The sequence below is a fragment of the Chelonoidis abingdonii genome, chromosome 3 (genome assembly GCF_003597395.2).
Source record: "Chelonoidis abingdonii isolate Lonesome George chromosome 3, CheloAbing_2.0, whole genome shotgun sequence".
NCBI classification, from domain to species: Eukaryota; Metazoa; Chordata; order Testudines; family Testudinidae; genus Chelonoidis; species Chelonoidis abingdonii.
Window position 1 is genome coordinate 145,865,124 of NC_133771.1, and position 17,616 is coordinate 145,882,739.

The following is a 17,616-nucleotide window of genomic DNA, read 5'->3' on the forward strand; positions in this document are numbered from 1 at the left end:
GATCTTTTCTTGAATTTGTTGTATTAGTTCCCTAACAAGTGATTTGTTAGAGGAACAATCTGGCATGAGTCCATAAATCAGGTAGGTATATAATGGCTGAAGTGTAGTTGTAAATACATAACCTTCTAGGTCCAGCTTTTGACTTCCTCTAACGTTAACCTAGAACTGTCAGGCCCTATTATTTCCACGTACATTAGGCAGCTTCAGGGCTAAACAGCTCAAGGGCTAACAGCTTTGTTTTATTGTTACAATTCTTTTTATCATTCAGCAAAATATTAATTCAACTATATTGTTTGAAAAAATGAAATTGTAATTTTTGAACATACTGAGTTGACTTTTGTTTACTGCTGCACTGCATCTGCTTTTAGTTATAGTGGTGAGATTTTTTGCCTCAGTTTAGGAAGTAATTTAAGTATATCTGTAGTCACAGGTTGAGTTTCTGTAACGGTTTCTCTCTTGGCATAAGATAGTTCCCCTTGCTACCAGTTAGTCAAAATCAGAGTCTAAGTGAGTGATAGGTAAGTAGATGTTATCTATGCTGCAGGAATAGAGAATCTGTTGCTGCTGCTTTGAGAAGATGCAGCCATGTATTCCACTTGTGTGTGTGTGTGTGTGTGTGTGTGTGTGTGAGTGCCCAGCGCATTAGAGCTGGTGAATTTTGCCTAGAAGTACCGTACAGGGGTGGCATTGTGCCTCATGGCTATAGACCCTCCCCTGACTACATGAAGTGGTGCCATCCTGAGCCCTCTCAGTTCCTTCTGACTGCCCATGGCTGGAGTTGGAGAACTGGGTGATCTTAACCTCACAATCTCTCACCAGTTTAGTGTGTGTGGTTTTTTTTGTTTTTTTTTTCCTTCTTGTTGTATGTAGTTTAGTTAGTACACTTAGTATTAGGTTGTTAGTTGTATTTAGTTAAGTATTCTTCTATGACGCCCTCACAGTGGTTTAAATATTGTCTGTCGTGTGAGGCGAGAAATCCCCAACAATCCCCACAGCGATGCTTGCTGTGCTTGAGTGAGGCGCATGTCGAAGAACAGTGTTCGATATGTAGATTGTTCATGAAATGGACTCGGGTGGCTAGGGACCCTTGCCTAAAGCAGCACCTGCTTGACTAGGCCATGAGGCCTACTATAGCACTGAGGCCCACACCGGATTGCAGGTTCCCTTCAGGTTTCTAGAGTGCTGCTGCTTTGCACTCTGGAGTGTGCGCCTCTCCAAAGAGATGGAAGAACATTTCCCATTTAGTGTGCTGAGAAAAAGATCGCACAAGACCGCTCCAGGTCTTGTGGGTACTCTTCCACCTACCCCAAGAAGACTTTGGACTGGCACAGGGTTCATGGGGGTGCCTCTAACCATTAACCTCCCTACTCTCTACTGGGTAGAGCCCCTGTGCCATCGACTCTGGTTCTGGCCTCAGGGTGTTCGTTGAGTCTGGTACTGATGAGGGTGATACCAGCATTGACTTATTTCTGTCGGTGGCATACCAGGTGGCTACAGACCACCTCTGCCGTTCCATCCTGATATCTCCTTTGGTCCAGGACTTTGCCAAGGCTGCATCGTTTACAGCCCCATTGGGTGAATGGGCTCCTGAACACTTAGGTCTGTTGGCACTACACTCTGATGTTCCCCTTCCGTGGTTTGCGGAAGCAAGGCTGGTACTGGGCTCAGTGCAAGGGACCTTGCCCTGGGGAAACTCCTTGGCACTGTTGCAGTCAGCACCACCAATAGACTCATAGACTTTGTCAGAAGGGACCATCCTGATCATCTAGTCTGACCTGCACATCTCAGGCCACAGAACCTCACCCAACCACTCCTGTAATAGACCCATAACCTGTAGCTGAGTTGCTGAAGTCCTCAAATCATGATTTAAAGACTTCGAGTTACGGAGAATTCATCATTTATACTAATTTAAACCTGCAAGTGACCTGTGCTCCGTGCTGCAGGGGTAGGCGAAAAACCTTCAGGGTCTTTGCCAATCTGACTCAGGGGAAAATTTCTTCCTGACTCCAAATATTGCAATCAGTTAGACCCTGAGCATGTGGGCAACACCCACCAGCCAGACACCTGGAAAAGAATGTCAACGTGGCACCTCAAATTCAGCACCACTGATGACTTTGGGGATGACACCGCCAGTGTATTTGGTGCCAACCGTACCACTTTTATCATCAGTACTGGTCCCTGGCTCATTCTGGGTGATGGATGAGTCAGACTGGTTACTTGCTTCTCAGGAGTGGCTCCACCTTTATCCCCAGAATGCTGAAGCTTCTCAGTGTTGAGGTCTGGATCTTCCTTCTTCTGCTCTCTATCACATGACTCACATCGGGGTCTGTTTATGGAGCATTACCAGGGGATTGGCATTCATCTCACAGTCACAACTAGGGCCTCTGGCCACCAATGCCCTATTCTTATCAGTGACCTCCATGGAATCGTGGGACACTCCTCAGTCACAGAGGTTGCACTTCTTAGGTCACTCTAAGGTGAGGTCACCGTGCAGATCTTTGGTGGGAACTATTGACCTACTGCAGGTTCACGTACCAGTGAGCCTTCCCTGTGCGGAATCCATGGAGCTGTCCCTTCCAACTCCACCAGTCCAGTTAACCACCTACTCTTCATCCCTGATGATGCAGCAGTGTCTGGCTCTTCCTTTCCTCCAACAGCAAAGGATTTTAAGGCCTATCAGGACCTTTTGCAGAATGTGGCTGCTTCCTGGGCATTCAAGTGGATTTTCTGCAGGAGAACACCCATATGTTAATGGATATCCTGAAGCTGTCTGCTCCTGGGAGAGCAGTCCTCCCTATCAACAATGCAGCCTAGACCACACCGGCTTCAGTACCATCTACTGCAAAGCATATGGAGAAATGCTATTTTGTCCCAATGTCGGAGGACTTTTACTCCCATCTGCTTCCAAATTCCCTAGTCGTAACCGCAGTGAACAATAGAGATGTCCGGGCAGGTTTAAGACCACTCTGAAGGACAAGGTCTCCAAAAGGACAGATTTAATAGGCAGCTCTCCTGTGTGCTTTTCCTCTGATCCCAGTTGTTCCACAGCTCACCCTCAAGCTGAAAGTGGCTTGGGCCAAACTCATCCTCACTGCCCCAGCATGGCTGAGGTCAGTGCTGGTTTTCTGACATTCTCATGCTGTCGATTCAGCTTCCCATATCCCTTCCTCTCGATCTCAGTCTGTTTACACAGATTCATGGCCACAGTCTGCATCCTGCATTCGGCTCCCTACATCTCACAGCATTGCTGCTCTGTGACTGAACTAAGAGGAAGAGCAACGTACAGCAGCTGTTCAACAGGTCCTACAAAACCCTCTATCAGAATGTCCTATTCAGCATCGTGGAAACATTTTTGAGTGTGGTCTTTGGCCCGTGGAGTTCAGCCCATACTGGATAATATACAAGACATTTTGAAGTATTTACTACATCTTCAGTCATTGGGTCTTAGGCTTGGTTCATTGAGGGCGCATCTAGTGGTGATCTTAGCCTTTCATCCATTTATGGAAGATCAGTGTTTTTCCAATGTCATGGTGGTAAGATCCTTGAAAGGAATCCTTTGTTTCCAACCACTGGTGCAGGAACCAGTTTCCTTGTGGGATCTTAACACTGTTATAGCACCTAACTTGGGATCTCCATTCGAGCCTCAGGCATCTTGCCCCTTTCCTCATTCTTATGTCAAAAATTTGCATTCCTCACGGCAATAACATCTGTGAGGAGTGTGTGAGAGTTGCAGGCTTTGCTGGCAGAGCCTCCTTACATGCATTTCTCCAAAGACCGTGACATTGTGGCCACAACTGACATTTGTCTCCTAAAGGGGTCTCTCAGTTTCGTTTAAACCAGGCGGTATATTTACCTGTGGGGTTTTTTTGTTTTGTTTTGGTTTTTTCCCCCTAAGCCTCATTAATCTCCAGAGGAGCAGCATCTTCACATACTGAACATCGGACAATGTCTGGCCTTTTATGTAGACAGGACTAAACCCCATATGAAGGGATAGGCAGTCTCCTTATAGATGATCTGTAAGTGGGTAACTTGCTGCATACAAAACAGCTTCTGCTACAGCCCCTTGTCAGGTGCAAGCTCATTCTATGAGAGCACAAGCTAAGTCAATAATGTTCTTAAGTGATATCTGCGTAACAGATATTTGCAGGGCTGCCATGTGCTGGTCGATGCATACGTTTACAAACCATTGCTCCATTATCACGGCATCCAGAACAGATGCAAACTTTGGGAAGGCGGTCCTGCAGTCCTTGTTTAAATAGGCTGAGTGTCTCATCCCTTGGGGAAACTGCTTGAGTCAAACTGGAAAACATGGCTGCATCTACTCCAAGAATGAAAATGGTTACTTGCTGTAGCTGTAGCTCTTAGAGATGTGATGCAGATATGTATTCCATGACCCATCCTCCATCTCCTCTGCATCAGAGTCTAGTCTCTGGGCATTTGGTGTGAAGGAACTGAGGGGGGTAGGGGAAGCAGCACCTCATATAGTCAGGAGAGAGGCTATTGGCATAAAGGCTGCTCCTCTACAGGTACTGGTAGGCAAAATTCAATGGCTCCAATGCGCTGGGTGCGCACACGCTTAAGTAGAATACGTCTGCATCATGTGGCTGGTGAGTCTTGCTCACATGCTCAGGGTTTAGCTGATTGCCATATTTGGGGTCGGGGAGGAATTTTCCTCCAAGGCAGATTGGCAGAAGCCCTGGAGGTTTTTCGCCTTCCTCTGCAGCGTGGGGCATGGGTCACTTGCTGGTGGATTCTTTGCAGCTTGAGGTCTTCAAACCACAATTTGAAGACTTCAATAACTCAGACATAGGTTAGGAGTTTGTTATAGAAGTGGATGGGTAGGATTCTGTGGCCTGCTTTGTGCAGGAGGTCAGACTAGGTGATCATATTGGTCCCTTCTGACCTTAAAGTCTATGAGTCTATGTCTTGAAGAAGGATTTCTTCCAACATCATCATTACGCACATTGAGAGGTCCCGTCGAGTAGTTTGGCAGACTGAAAATATTTCAAATGTTTAGTTGAATCACTTTAAAATAACTGTGTGCTAATCATTCTGGAATCCTTATGCAAGTAAAGCCTGCATTTCTTTTTCACTCAAAATTCCTATTGCCTTACATTCAAGTTTTGATATGAAGGAATGCAGCATTGGGTCCACTGTACTTAGTCGGGCAAAATTCCTATTGCTTTTAAGAAGTGAAGACTGCACAACTTATCCCCATATAAGGTTTCTGGTTAATTCATTGTAGTGTTTCTCTTTCTGCAGGTGATGGTTTTGTCTCAAAATGTGGCGACACTGGAGGCTCGGTTAGAGAGAATTACAAGAGAGAAGAACTCAATAGCTAACCAGCTAGAGGAAGCCCAAAACCAACTTACCTCTCAGGAGATGGAAGTTAATAAGGTAGAGAGAATCTCAAATGAATATTTGCTTGTTACCATGGTTTGAAAGATCACATGGTAAGAAATGCTTCGTACTATGTATTTTCTATAAAACATATTTGAAAAGATGGTATTGAAAAATTTGGCTTTCTGAAAACAAACACTTGTATTATGAAAATCTGGTGCATGATGTTGTGAATTCTGTCCTCTTTAACATAGTTTAAGGGGTTAAATAGTAAAATAAATATTTAACATTAAAATTTGTCATTCTGAGGGTCTATGTTTAATTGTCTCAAATTTACAGGTAGCGTTTACAACCTTGCATCACATCTGAGAGTCAAGGTTCTATTTTTTTCTGATCCATGCAAAATCACTTAAACTGCAATCAACATTTAATTAATAATTCTGTTGATACAGGAGATAAGAGCAGGATTCAACTCACTCTCTTCCGTAGCTGTTTTGGCTCTGCAATGCTAAAATGAGTAAAGAGTAGCACAAATTTATTTTGGGGTTAAAATTCAGAACTTTTTTTTAAATTTTCTGTAGATGTTCTGTTCAGTATAGTTATTTGTAATACTAGTGCTAGTTTTATGCATTTTAAGAATGCCTCTTTCTGCTGTTTAGTTTGAATTGGTTTTGTATATAAATACAATCCTGGTTTAACTTGAAATCCCCTGTTTTGGTGGTCCTCGCCACCTACATACCTTTCAGTCTTCTCAGGCTCAAATGTGGGATGCATTTTTTGTCTCACTGATTCTGGGACATACAAAAAATTCAAGCAGAACAAATAAAATACTGTAGGATCAATTAACTTTAGTGTAAATAATTCCTATAGCTTCAGCATCATAATTCTTTATTTTGATGTAAAAAGTTTTCAGCAATAAAGGTGAAGGGACACCAAATTTGTGTAGAATATAGATGATTTTAGTACTAAAATGAGTGATGTCTGTTGAAATAGACACTTAAGATGCGTGCCTGCCCTCTAAACCCAAGACCAGAGAGGGCTTCTGAACAGCTAGCTCAGGGATGGGCAAACTATGGCCCACAGGCTGGATCCGGCCCACAGGATTGCCTCCCCCTCCCCCCGTGGTGCTGCGGCCCTGCACGGCTCTCGGAAGTGGTCAGCACACTGTCCCTGCGGACCCCAGATCGGGGGGCAGAGGGCTCCATGCGTTGCCCTTGCCTCCAGGCACCGACCCCCGCAGCTCCCATTGGCCAGGAACGGGAAACCGCAGCCAATGGGAGCTTTGGGGGAGGTACCTGGAGGCGCGTCAAGGGCAGCACACACATAGCCCTCTGCCCTCCCCCTCCCCCAGGGGCTGCAGCACTTCCTGGAGTGGCACAGTGTGGAGCCAGGACAGGCATGCAGGGAGCCTGCCCTGGCCCCGGTGCGCATCGCTGCCACCCCAGAGCCACTTTAGGTAAGCGGCACTGGGCAGGAGCCCGAACCCTGCCTGAATTCTGCTCCCAGCCCTAAGCCCCTTGTCTGCACCTTGCACCTCTCCTGCACCCCAACCCTATGCCCTGAGCTCTGTGCTTCACCATGCACCCCTGTGCACCCAACCCCCTGCCCTGAGCCCTCTGCTGCACTTCAACCCCCTTCCCTGAGCCCCCTCATGCACCCTTCCTCTGCCCTAGTCCCTTGCCCTGAGCCCCTTCCGGCACACCGCACTCCCTCCCACACCCTGCACTCCCTCCTTCAACCCAACTCCCTGTCCCAGCCCTGCATACAATTTCTCCACTCAGATGTGGCCCTTGGCCCAAAAAGTTTGCCCACGTCTGAGCTAGCTGCAATTTCTGGGAGCAGTTTGCTCTGTTGGTCACTAAGGAGCACTGTAGCATGAGCTTCTGGTCAGCTTTTCCTCACTTCCCATTCCTCTAGCTGCCTCCACTGATTCCTCAGTTCTGTGTGCTGCATATTGAGAGGTGGAATGGGAGACGCTTTTTTTTTTTTTTTTTTTTTCCCCCTCCTCAGCTGGGAAATGGAGAAAGAAGCCTATCTTAGGCCAGGTCTACACGACACGCGAAAATCGATTTTAGATACGCAATTTCAGCTACGAGAATAGCGTAGCTGAAATCGATTATCTAAAATCGATCTACTCACCCGTCTTCACCGCGCAGGATCGATGTGCGCGGCTCGCCATGTCGATTCCAGAACTCCGTTGGTTTTGGTGGAGTTCCGGAATCGATGTAAGCGCGCTCAGGGATCGATATATCGCGTCTAGATGAGACGCGATATATCAATCCCTGAGCAATCGATTGTAACGCGCCGATATGGCGCGTCGTATAGACGTGGCCTTAGTCTCCCTGCTGATGAAGAAGAGGAGGCAGAAAGGCAGAGCTGGTAACGCTTGGCATTGTATTGAATTTCAGTATTTTTTTTTTATTTCTCGTTTCCCATTGTCTGGCGTTAAATTCTTGAGCATCTCCCCCAACCCCCTTTTATTTAAAAGACCATTTCCTATTGCTTTAAATGAGACTGAATTCTCAGGCTGTCATTGGTGAAGATTCCGTACATATTTTGAATGAGGACATGAGGCTGTTTTTCATAAAGAGGACCATCATGTCTCATCGTTTGCAGGAGGACTGAAGCCAGTTGGCCCTCAGAAGTTATCTAATTTCTATTTCCTGAGTGGAATATTTTTATTTTTTCCCAAAAAGACAGAACACTGGGAAGAGACAGGAATAGGATGGGTAAGGGAATTTGAATGGCAGAGGGAGTCTGTGAAAGAGAGACTGGGGAAATATAGAGGGCAAATTAAGAAGAGGATGCTGTACATGGGGGAGGGAATACAGAGAAAAATGTGAGTGGGTGTTACACGGTGCCTCCGTTGCTACCCAGTGAACTGCATGGTGACTGGTCAGTTCTATAGTTTCACACTCACAAACACACACCAGGTTATCTTTCACCCAAGTGTGTATTTGTTCTTTTCTTACATAGTAACACAGTGTACTGCAAGCTTACAGACACGGGAGGCTTCCCTGCAGACCTGACTCCTCAAACCAGGCTTACCCTGTGAGCCACCTGCTGAGCCTCCTTATGAGCTTCTTCTAGTTCCTAGTCCTTCCACTTATATTTTCCCAATTACCCCATTAGCCCGGTGATTACGACTCAGGTACTCACAATCCCCCACCAAAAAGTATATAATTGACTCCAGCTGAAGCTGCAGTAATGTCAGTGATCAGGGTACTGCTGGTAGTGCCCTTTCACAGAGGGAATGAGGAGGGAGAAAGGTAGATTGAGAGGGAAAGAATGGCAACTCCCACCCCTGAAGTGTTAGGAGAGCGTAAGTAGAATCCCCTGTAAGGAGCCGGGGGATAACATTTTTGTGTATGCATTTAAGGTTGAATTGTTAACCTGAAATGGCCACGCACAAATTGGGGGGCCATTATCTTAGATGGGGAAGGAGAGGCAGAGATCCTATCCAAAACCTCTGCTTTTTGACATCAAACAGGGCCCACTAACGCCTGGGATTGTGAATGTGGAAGAAGACAGACCTGCTCCAAAAATGTAGAGAGGAGAAGGGCAAACACTTCCGCAGGCCCTGGCCCTGGCCCTGTAAGCTTGGGATAGATTGAGGTAGAAGACAACACAGAGAATATCACCAAATGTTTTGGTCTGGAAGAGGTCAAGATCTAGAATGGAATATGTTACCTTTCTGAAAACGAATTCTCTGTCTCTCCACACAAAATAAGTCCTTTGGGTGCTTTTTTGGCTTTTCTAATGTCCGCGTAGACATTTGAACAAGTTGTTGCTGTTAAGGAATTTATGTTCAACCTCTTAATGAGAATATAGTGTTTCAGTACAACTTTGAAAATAATTACAGTACAATCTCAAGATTTTCATTCTTACCTGAAGAAAAAAATGGCAAAACAGGAAATTGTGCTCTGGAAATGTAACACATCCTTTAATTTTAGCATTTGAAAGTGTGATCCTAGAATATCTTTGGATTTAAAAAGAGAATGGAAGAAAATGTAATAACCAGCAACTGTAGTTTAAATGTATTTAGTAGCGTACATATTGACAGAATAAGTATTTTACAAAATCTTGATCTGAATATAATTGAATCTAGCAGGCACTGCATATTTCAAAGTTAATGACAATACAAGGATTCCAGATCCACCTCTTTATATAAAAAACATTTACCATATGTAGTCTTAAAATATCTGTAAATAAAAATGTGCTGGATTCAAATGATCTCTAGGGGGCACCAAAAGATCTAATTACAAACATTAAACTGTGGGTTCCACAATCTACAGATCATATTGTCTGTGTAATCTAACAGGTGTGTGGAGAAATGCGTTTGCAGTTGAATCAAACCAAAATGAAGAAGGATGAGGCAGAAAAGGAGCACAGAGAGTACAGAACAAAAACTATAAGGGAGCTTGAAATTAAGGACCAGGTAAGAGATGATACTGCCATAACTTTGCAGTTATTAGAAACATAAGTAGGGTTATTTCTGAAGTTGGAATGATTCGTTCTTCTGATACTGGTGATTTATTACTGTTATGTGGATTCTAAACTAATGGCAAAAAGCCAGCTATTACTATTAAAGAAATGCCTTTTCCCTGCCTTATCCTTGTTTTCAGCCCTAAAAAGGTGCAGTATTACCTAATACTCATCATATTCTTCATATACAGTGTATGAACACATATGATAGGCTCAATATGTATGAAATCTATGTACTATATACATATGGTTATACATCTCACTCATAAACACACAAAATGGGTATGCATACAAAGCAAGACAAAACATAAACAAGGATAAAGTTTGGAGTATAAGGCATAGTGGAGTGTATCATTTTTTTACCAATTTCTCTAAAGATTCAATTCAATTGATTTTTGTGATTCATAGAAAAGTTTCAAAGAAACATTTTATGCAAATATGCCACTAGGAATTAATTGTTGGTAATTTAAAGATGAGTTTGTATTACTTACAAAACCAGTGTATGCCTTGCAAGTAGACTGAGAAGATGTCCCTTATTAGCAAATATTAAATTAGTGAAGTAAGCTGCAGTACACCCTAATAGTTCAAACAGAAGTTATATTGCATTTTTTTGAAATCTCCCTCTTTTCAATGTGACTCACCAGCTTAAATTTCCAGTGTTCAAACTTCCGATTTTTGTTTCATGAGATATGACGTATACATGACTAGAGATTGGCAGTATGTTCTGAATACACAGAAAAGTGTTTACTTATGTTATATTTCAGTGATTTTTAAATACTACTTACAGCTGTTTATCCAGCATTTTTAAAACTTTTTTTTTCCCTTTTCAGCAAGTGAACAAATCAGTTCATCTGAAAGGAGTATATGCAGGAAAAAGTAGTGTTATTAATTAAAAAGATATTTTATTTAGTAATGCTACAAAACCTTGATGAGTAGCCACAGAAAATTTCTAACCATTAACTTTTTTTAAAAATGTATCTTAACTCAAAATTGAAACAATACTAAATGAAATTATAATCAAAAGACCCATTATGTATTGTTTTAAGTTATATATTTACTAGTTAAAGTAATTTCTTTTAAAAAACTAATTTACTATATCAGATTATACAGCACCAGCAACACAAGGGCCTTGTAAGTTTTTTCACTAGATCCTTATGGTCTAAGAACACTTGAGCCTGTATTTTTGTTTTTCATCTTCTGTCTTGACAGATATCTCAAATAAGAGTTGGCATAGTCTCAGTATTCTAATGAACTAGGAAGTGTGCAATAGAGTTTTCAAAGAAGTATCTTGTACTGAAAGTCTTGTTCTGCAGCCTTCTCCAAGGTTAATTTTTTTGATGAACTAGACAATGTAACAAAATATTTAAGTTTACATTTAGGATTACTTGTGCTCTACCATTATGGGAATAATGAAATGTTAATGATAATTAGCACCCTTATACATTTTAAAAGGAGGGGTTATTCCTTGAATCATAACATACCATGTTTAGGTTTTCAAACATTTTTGAAGGATGTGATTGTTGGATTCTAGAAAAACAACTGTATGTGTTTAAATAATCATTGTTCTTGGTATTTACTAGTCATTTTCTAAGTTAGGCTTTTAATAACGCTAGTAATCAGCAAAGCTCTATATGCTGAATAATATTAGAAACTACATAAAGCAATCTATGATAGTGAGATAAGTGTAGCTATTTTGCTTTGATAAAAATGTAAGAGGTCATTAAAATCCTTATTGTAAATAAGCTGTTCTTATTTTACATTTAGTTTCGTGTTTAGAAAAGAAAAATGTAATGTCTAATGTTATGGATGGCAGAGCAGCAATTGTTCTTTGGTTTCTGAGCCATGACCTGATCTTCTGGCTAAGAGACAGAGTTGATACCTTCCTTGGCCACCATCTGTTCATAATAAATATATATTTAATTTTTAAACGTGGACAGTGGGTTACTTTGCTGATATACTAGTAAAACCATTTGTATCTTATTTTACTTTAGTATATGTTTTCTTTGAAATTGAGAAGAAAGTTGTATGTCTAATAAGTTTCCCTTATTGAAAATTGGTTTAACATTCCATCTAATCAAAATATAATTTCTTGATTATGTTGTGGGTATATTAAGTTTGTTAGAGTTTTTAAATAATTGGCTTAATGTACCCAGGTATGGTGGGAAAGACATAGTTTCTATATGTACAAATAGGAACATATGGCTATTAAATATATTCTCTTCTGACCAAAGTTCACACTTGAAATGGCTTGTTGAAGAGAAATTAAAATGAATTTAGGAAGAGAAAACGTGATTGAGTTTCCGTTTTTTCTTTTTCTCTCTCTTCCACCTTCTGCTGGGATTTAGTTCCTGTTCTAGGTGTACTTTGAAGTGTTAACATTGTAAAATATACAACCAAGACACATTTTGTTTTGTATACTAACCTGATGCACCACCTTGTCTGATGAATAATCCATAGTATGAACATTATGATCCTGTGATATTTTAGGGTTCTGAGAAAAACAGAATTTTATGGCAAGTATACCTGAGGACGTGTACACACAAAAATTGTACTCTTTTAATTTTACCAGTATAGTTAAAGTCCAACCGCCCTGCTTAATTTGTATTTATACTGGTATAATGGTGCTTTATACTGTATAGCTTATTCCTTTAAGGGATCTTTATACCTGTATAACTGGGTCCACACTGGGGGGTGTACCAGTATCATTATATTGGTAACAAAAAAAAAAAAAGACACCCCCTCCCCAAACTGAAATGCAACATTATACTGGTATGAAGACCATATGTAGACGAGGCCTTAATGTATGGCAGAAGATGTTTGCATATTTTATGCAATATAGATTTCACTTTTTAGTACCTTATATGGAATTTGAGGCATTATACAATACCTTTTAATAATAAAATAATTTGTACACAGCTAATGTTGTATGAGAAAAGTGCTTTTGACAAACTGTGAATTCAGCGTTTCCTCAAATCAGCATCTCTTGGTCAGTGGCAATTTATAAAAGTAAAACCATTATTATGGCTTAAAACTCACTTTCTTTTATTTTTTGTGTTTCAAGCTCAGGAATCATAGAATCTAGAGTTGGAAAAAAAACTACCGTATTGGGTCATTTAGTCCATCTTTCTGCCAATTTTGAGATTGTTCTCTGTTGCACAGAGTTTTCACTAATACATCTACACTACTGGGAACAGCTACCTCATTCTTATCTTGTTATAAAACAAGGAACATGTTAAATCTTATTTGAGAAATAAATACAAAATGTTTTTCATTTTTACTTACTGTTTTTATTTGATTTTTCCAACAAATAAAAAGTTAAAAACAAAGCCAAATCCTTAGTGAGACTGATAAACTATGGTAAAGCAATCTTTTAGGATTGGCCTTAAAATTAGACCTAGCATTGTCCTGAGAGAAGTGAAGAACTGAGTTCCAGATCTGAGGCAGAATGAAAGCTTCAAAACTCAAAGGTCTTAAATGAAGGAATAGGAGGCTCGTGGATCTAGGCTTCAGAGGCCAAAATTGTGTATAAAGGAATTTGGAGGTCATTGACCTGCATGGGCTAGACCAGAGGTGGGCAAATTATGGCCCGCAGGCCACATCGGTCCCATAGGACTGTTCTCCCCGTCCCCTGAGCTCCTGGCCCAGGAGGCTAGCCCCCAGCCCTTCCTCTGCTGTACCCCCTTCCCCGCAGCCTCAGCTCAGTGCGCCACCAGCGCAATGCTCTGGGTGGTGGGGTGGTGAGTTCGGGGCAGCGCAGCTGCAGAGCCCAGCCTGACCTGGTGTTCTGTGCTGCACGGTGTGTGACTAGCTCCAGCCGGGTGGCGTGGCTGCCTGTCATGGTGCAGCCATGCCACCAGCCACCGGTGCTCTAGGCAGCATGGTAAGGGGGCAGGGAGCAGGTGAGTTTCGGAGGTGGTCAGGGGCCGGGGGTGTGGATAGGGGTTGGGCTGGTCAGAGGGAGGGAAATGGGGGGGTTGAATGGGGGCAGGGGCTCCAAGGGTGGTCAGGGAGCGGGAGAGTGTATGGGGCAGGAGTTCCAGGGGGGCAGTCAGGAATGAGAGGAGTGGTTGGATGGGGCAGCTGGGGGCATTCAGGGGTGGGGGTTCCAGGGGCAGTCAGGACAGGGAGAAGGAATGGTTGGTTGGGGTAGCTGGGGGCATTCAGGGGTGGGAGTTCCGGGGCTGGTCAGGGAGAAGGGGTGGTTGGATGATGCAGAGATCCTGGGGTGGGGGCAGTCAGGAAGCAGAGAGGAGGTTGGATGGGGCAGTTATGGGCAGGCGGATCTTGGGGGTGGTCAGGGGACAGGGAGCAGGAGAGGTGGATGGGGCAGAGGTCCATCGGGGCAAGAAGTGGTGGAGTCAGATACGGTGCGGGGGCTGGAGCACGCCTGCCTGTTAAGGGAGGCACAGGACAAAAACTTTACCCGCCCCTGAGCTAGACCCAGTTGAAAAATGTACATGTTTCAGCATTTTTGTAAATAATAAAAGGCACCTATGTTATATAGTGGTTATTCAACAATAATCTAGGATGAGGAATGGAATTGTGTATGAAATATAATATGGAAGCGTTTTGCATAAGATGTTCATAGAATGTTTTACCTGGTAGGCCGTAAAGCAATCACTTAATGTAATCTAGTTTAGAAAGTACGGATGCAAGGTTTACTAACGCTGCATAGGCCAGTGTTTAGAAGTGTTCATGAAATGTTAAAAGGAGGATCTCATTTAAGGGCTAATGTAACTTCCAATAACAGACCAAGATCAAGGACTGATTAATTTAAATTAATTTTTATGAACCAGTATTACCAACTTCAGATGATCCAAAAATCATAGATTCATAGACTCTAGGACTGGAAGGGACCTCGAGAGGTCATCGAGTCCAGTCCCCTGCCCTCATGGCAGGACCAAATACTGTCTAGACCATCCCTGATAGACATTTATCTAACCTACTCCTTAAATATCTCCAGAGATGGAGATTCCACAACCTCCCTAGGCAATTTATTCCAGTGTTTAACTACCCTGATAGTTAGGAACTTTTTCCTAATGTCCAACCTAAATCTCCCTTGCTGCAATTTAAGCCCATTGCTTCTTGTTCTGTCATTAGAGGCTAAGGTGAACAAGTTTTCTCCCTCCTCCTGATGACACCCTTTTAGATACCTGAAAACTGCTATCATGGCCCCTCTCAGTCATCTCTTCCAAACTAAATAAACCCAGTTCTTTCAGCCTTCCTTCCTAGGTCATGTTCTCAAGACCTTTAATGATTCTTGTTGCTCTTCTCTGGACCCTCTCCAATTTCTCCACATCTTTCTTGAAATGCGGTGCCCAGAACTGGACATAATACTCATCAGCCAGGCCCCTAAAAATCACTAGATTTTAAAATAATATATTTTGTGTTGGTTTACCTTCTGGTTTTTGAGCCTGTAGGAGTCATGTTCTCAAGCTTTTCTCTGCATCCCTGAGGGCTAGAAACTTCTTTACCCCCAAATAAAAGCTGAGATTCTCATGTAACCGCTAGACTTCACAAGATTGGGCTTTACAAAAATCACCAGATGGGATGAGAACCTCAATAAAATGGGAAAAGTTGACAACATCGATGAAGTTAGGCTAGTACTATATATTGTGTATGTGTGTATTTAAAAGCCAGTATAGTTATTGTGATTTTAGTCAGAGATGTAATGATTCCATTAGCTGGGCAGACAAGAGTGTGCTTTAGCCACAGAAAAGAGAACATAGGGAAGTCTTTTTGCTCCAAAATAAGCTAAGGCAAATGTACAAGTACAATTACAATTGTACAAAATGTGCAGTTTTGATTTGTCTTACTTTGTCCTGAATGGCCAAAGTACTGAGGCATCTAGGAGACCAGGATGTGATAATTTGTATAACTATTTTCTGATTTCCTGTGTTTTATATAGTTCAAGGCTGCCACAATAGTTTTTAAAACAATATATTATTATATACAAAAATCCCCCTGCATGTTTACTTTAACAAGAATCTGTTAAATGACACCCTCCACCCCACACTCCTTGAGGAATGGTTTTAAATTTACAGGGCCCAGTTCTCAAATATGGCTTGGGCTCAGGAATTATGAAGCCCAGTAGCTCTTGATCAAGAAATTTATAAGAATCATTAGTGATAATCTCTCCCGCACCTCCTCTGGAAAAATAAATCCATGACAAAAGTTATGTTAATTTATAATATAAGATTGCATAGTAAAATAGTCAAGATAGGAAATGTGAAAGTTAAGGTTGAACAAAACCTAAGGTGAACTACCTTTGAGGATTATAGTCAAGTCTTTGTGTTCACATCACCAACCAAAGAAAGGAAATGCTTGACTGGTGAACAAAGGACACAACCCTGTTAAACACCAATCACTAAAATCAGACTTGGCACAAATATTAATCTCTTACCAAGTCTTCCCTGAAGGTATTCAACAGTCCTGTGTCCACTCACAGATAGTCCCAAGCATATGACTTTGACTACTGCAGTCCAGCACTATTATACATTAAGCCCCCTACAGTACATAAATGTTGTTTTGCTGTTTAGAGGATCATGGTTTTTACCCTAATGACCTGTGGCTTTTGCTCTTTCTGCAGCCTTTCCAAAGCTAGTGTAGCTTTGGTAGTGGATTCACCCGCAAATATTATTTAACCTACTGAATTTTCAAGGACTACTCGCAGAATCTGTTACAATTAATAATTCTGTTCTAATATGCAAGACACACGTACCACAAGTGAGTGAAATAATGTGGGTGTTTTTAAGCAAGAAAACTTAGAGACAAGAGTAATACCTGGAACCTGAATCATCATTAAAACAAAACTTTAAATTGTATATCCCAGTGTGATCATATAGATAGAAAAGCTGCTTGCTTAAATAGTCTGGCAAAAATGTCCTCACACTTCTTCTTAGGGTACATCTACACTACGGGATTATTTCGATTTTACATAAACCGGTTTTATAAACCGATTGTCTAAAGTTGAGTGCACGCGGCCACACTAAGCACATTAATTCGGCAGTGTGTGTCCATGGTCCGAGGCTAGCGTCGATTTCCGGAGCGTTGCACTGTGGGTAGCTATTCCTTAGCTATCCCATAGTTCCCACAGTCTCCCCCGCCCTTAGAATTCTGGGTTGAGAGCCCAGTGGCTGATGGGGCAAAAATCATTGTCGCGGGTGGTTCTGGGTAAATGTCGTCAGTCATTCCTTCCTCCAGGAAAGCAACCAGCAAACAAGCATTCAGCCCTGTGTCCCTGATGCCCGCAGACCCGCCAAAAGGCAGCAACGCGGAGCCCGTCAGCTTTTTTTTAGTCACCGTATGTGTACTGGATGCCAACAAGATAGAGGAACGCAGCGTACACAGCAGCATTCATGTTGCTTTGCATGATAGCAGGACGATCAGCGTTCGCTTGCGCCGGTGTAATAGCACATGAGTGCGGTCTGTCGTCTTGTACTGTGTCTGCTGCTTCTTGGGGCCCCTGGGAAGGTCGCGTGGGCCACGCAAACTGGATGACCCCGGTCTCCCTCCTTTATGTCTAAAATGTCAGTCTGCCTGAATTAGGGAAGCTGTAGCTAGGAACCAGTTATCAGAGAGCACAAGTGCATCCATGTAATTCGCGCTAGAAAGTGCAACGTTTCTGCCATTCGGCGGTGCCCTGCAAACCCAAACCATCCGTTGCTCCTTCGCCTCCCCCAGCCCTTCCAGGGCTACCGGCAGTGCCCCCCCTATGGTCATGAAGTTAAAAGAATCAGAAACAGAAACAGTGACTGTAGTGAATAAAAGGAGGGGAGGCCCCCGGCTATG

At 42.6% G+C, this 17,616-nt stretch overlaps 1 protein-coding gene across 9 annotated transcripts in view; it reads left to right on the forward strand.

Annotated features, from left to right (window-relative positions):
* The window catches only part of SDCCAG8 (SHH signaling and ciliogenesis regulator SDCCAG8), a 160,173-nt gene that overhangs the window by 41,143 nt on the left and 101,414 nt on the right, over positions 1 to 17,616 (forward strand). For all 9 annotated transcript variants that reach the window (XM_032801090.2, XM_032801098.2, XM_032801095.2 and 6 more), the window contains exons 11-12: positions 5,263 to 5,397; positions 9,662 to 9,778. In XM_032801090.2, the coding sequence (XP_032656981.1) occupies positions 5,263 to 5,397; positions 9,662 to 9,778 (252 nt within the window). The remainder of the gene's footprint in view (positions 1 to 5,262; positions 5,398 to 9,661; positions 9,779 to 17,616) is intronic.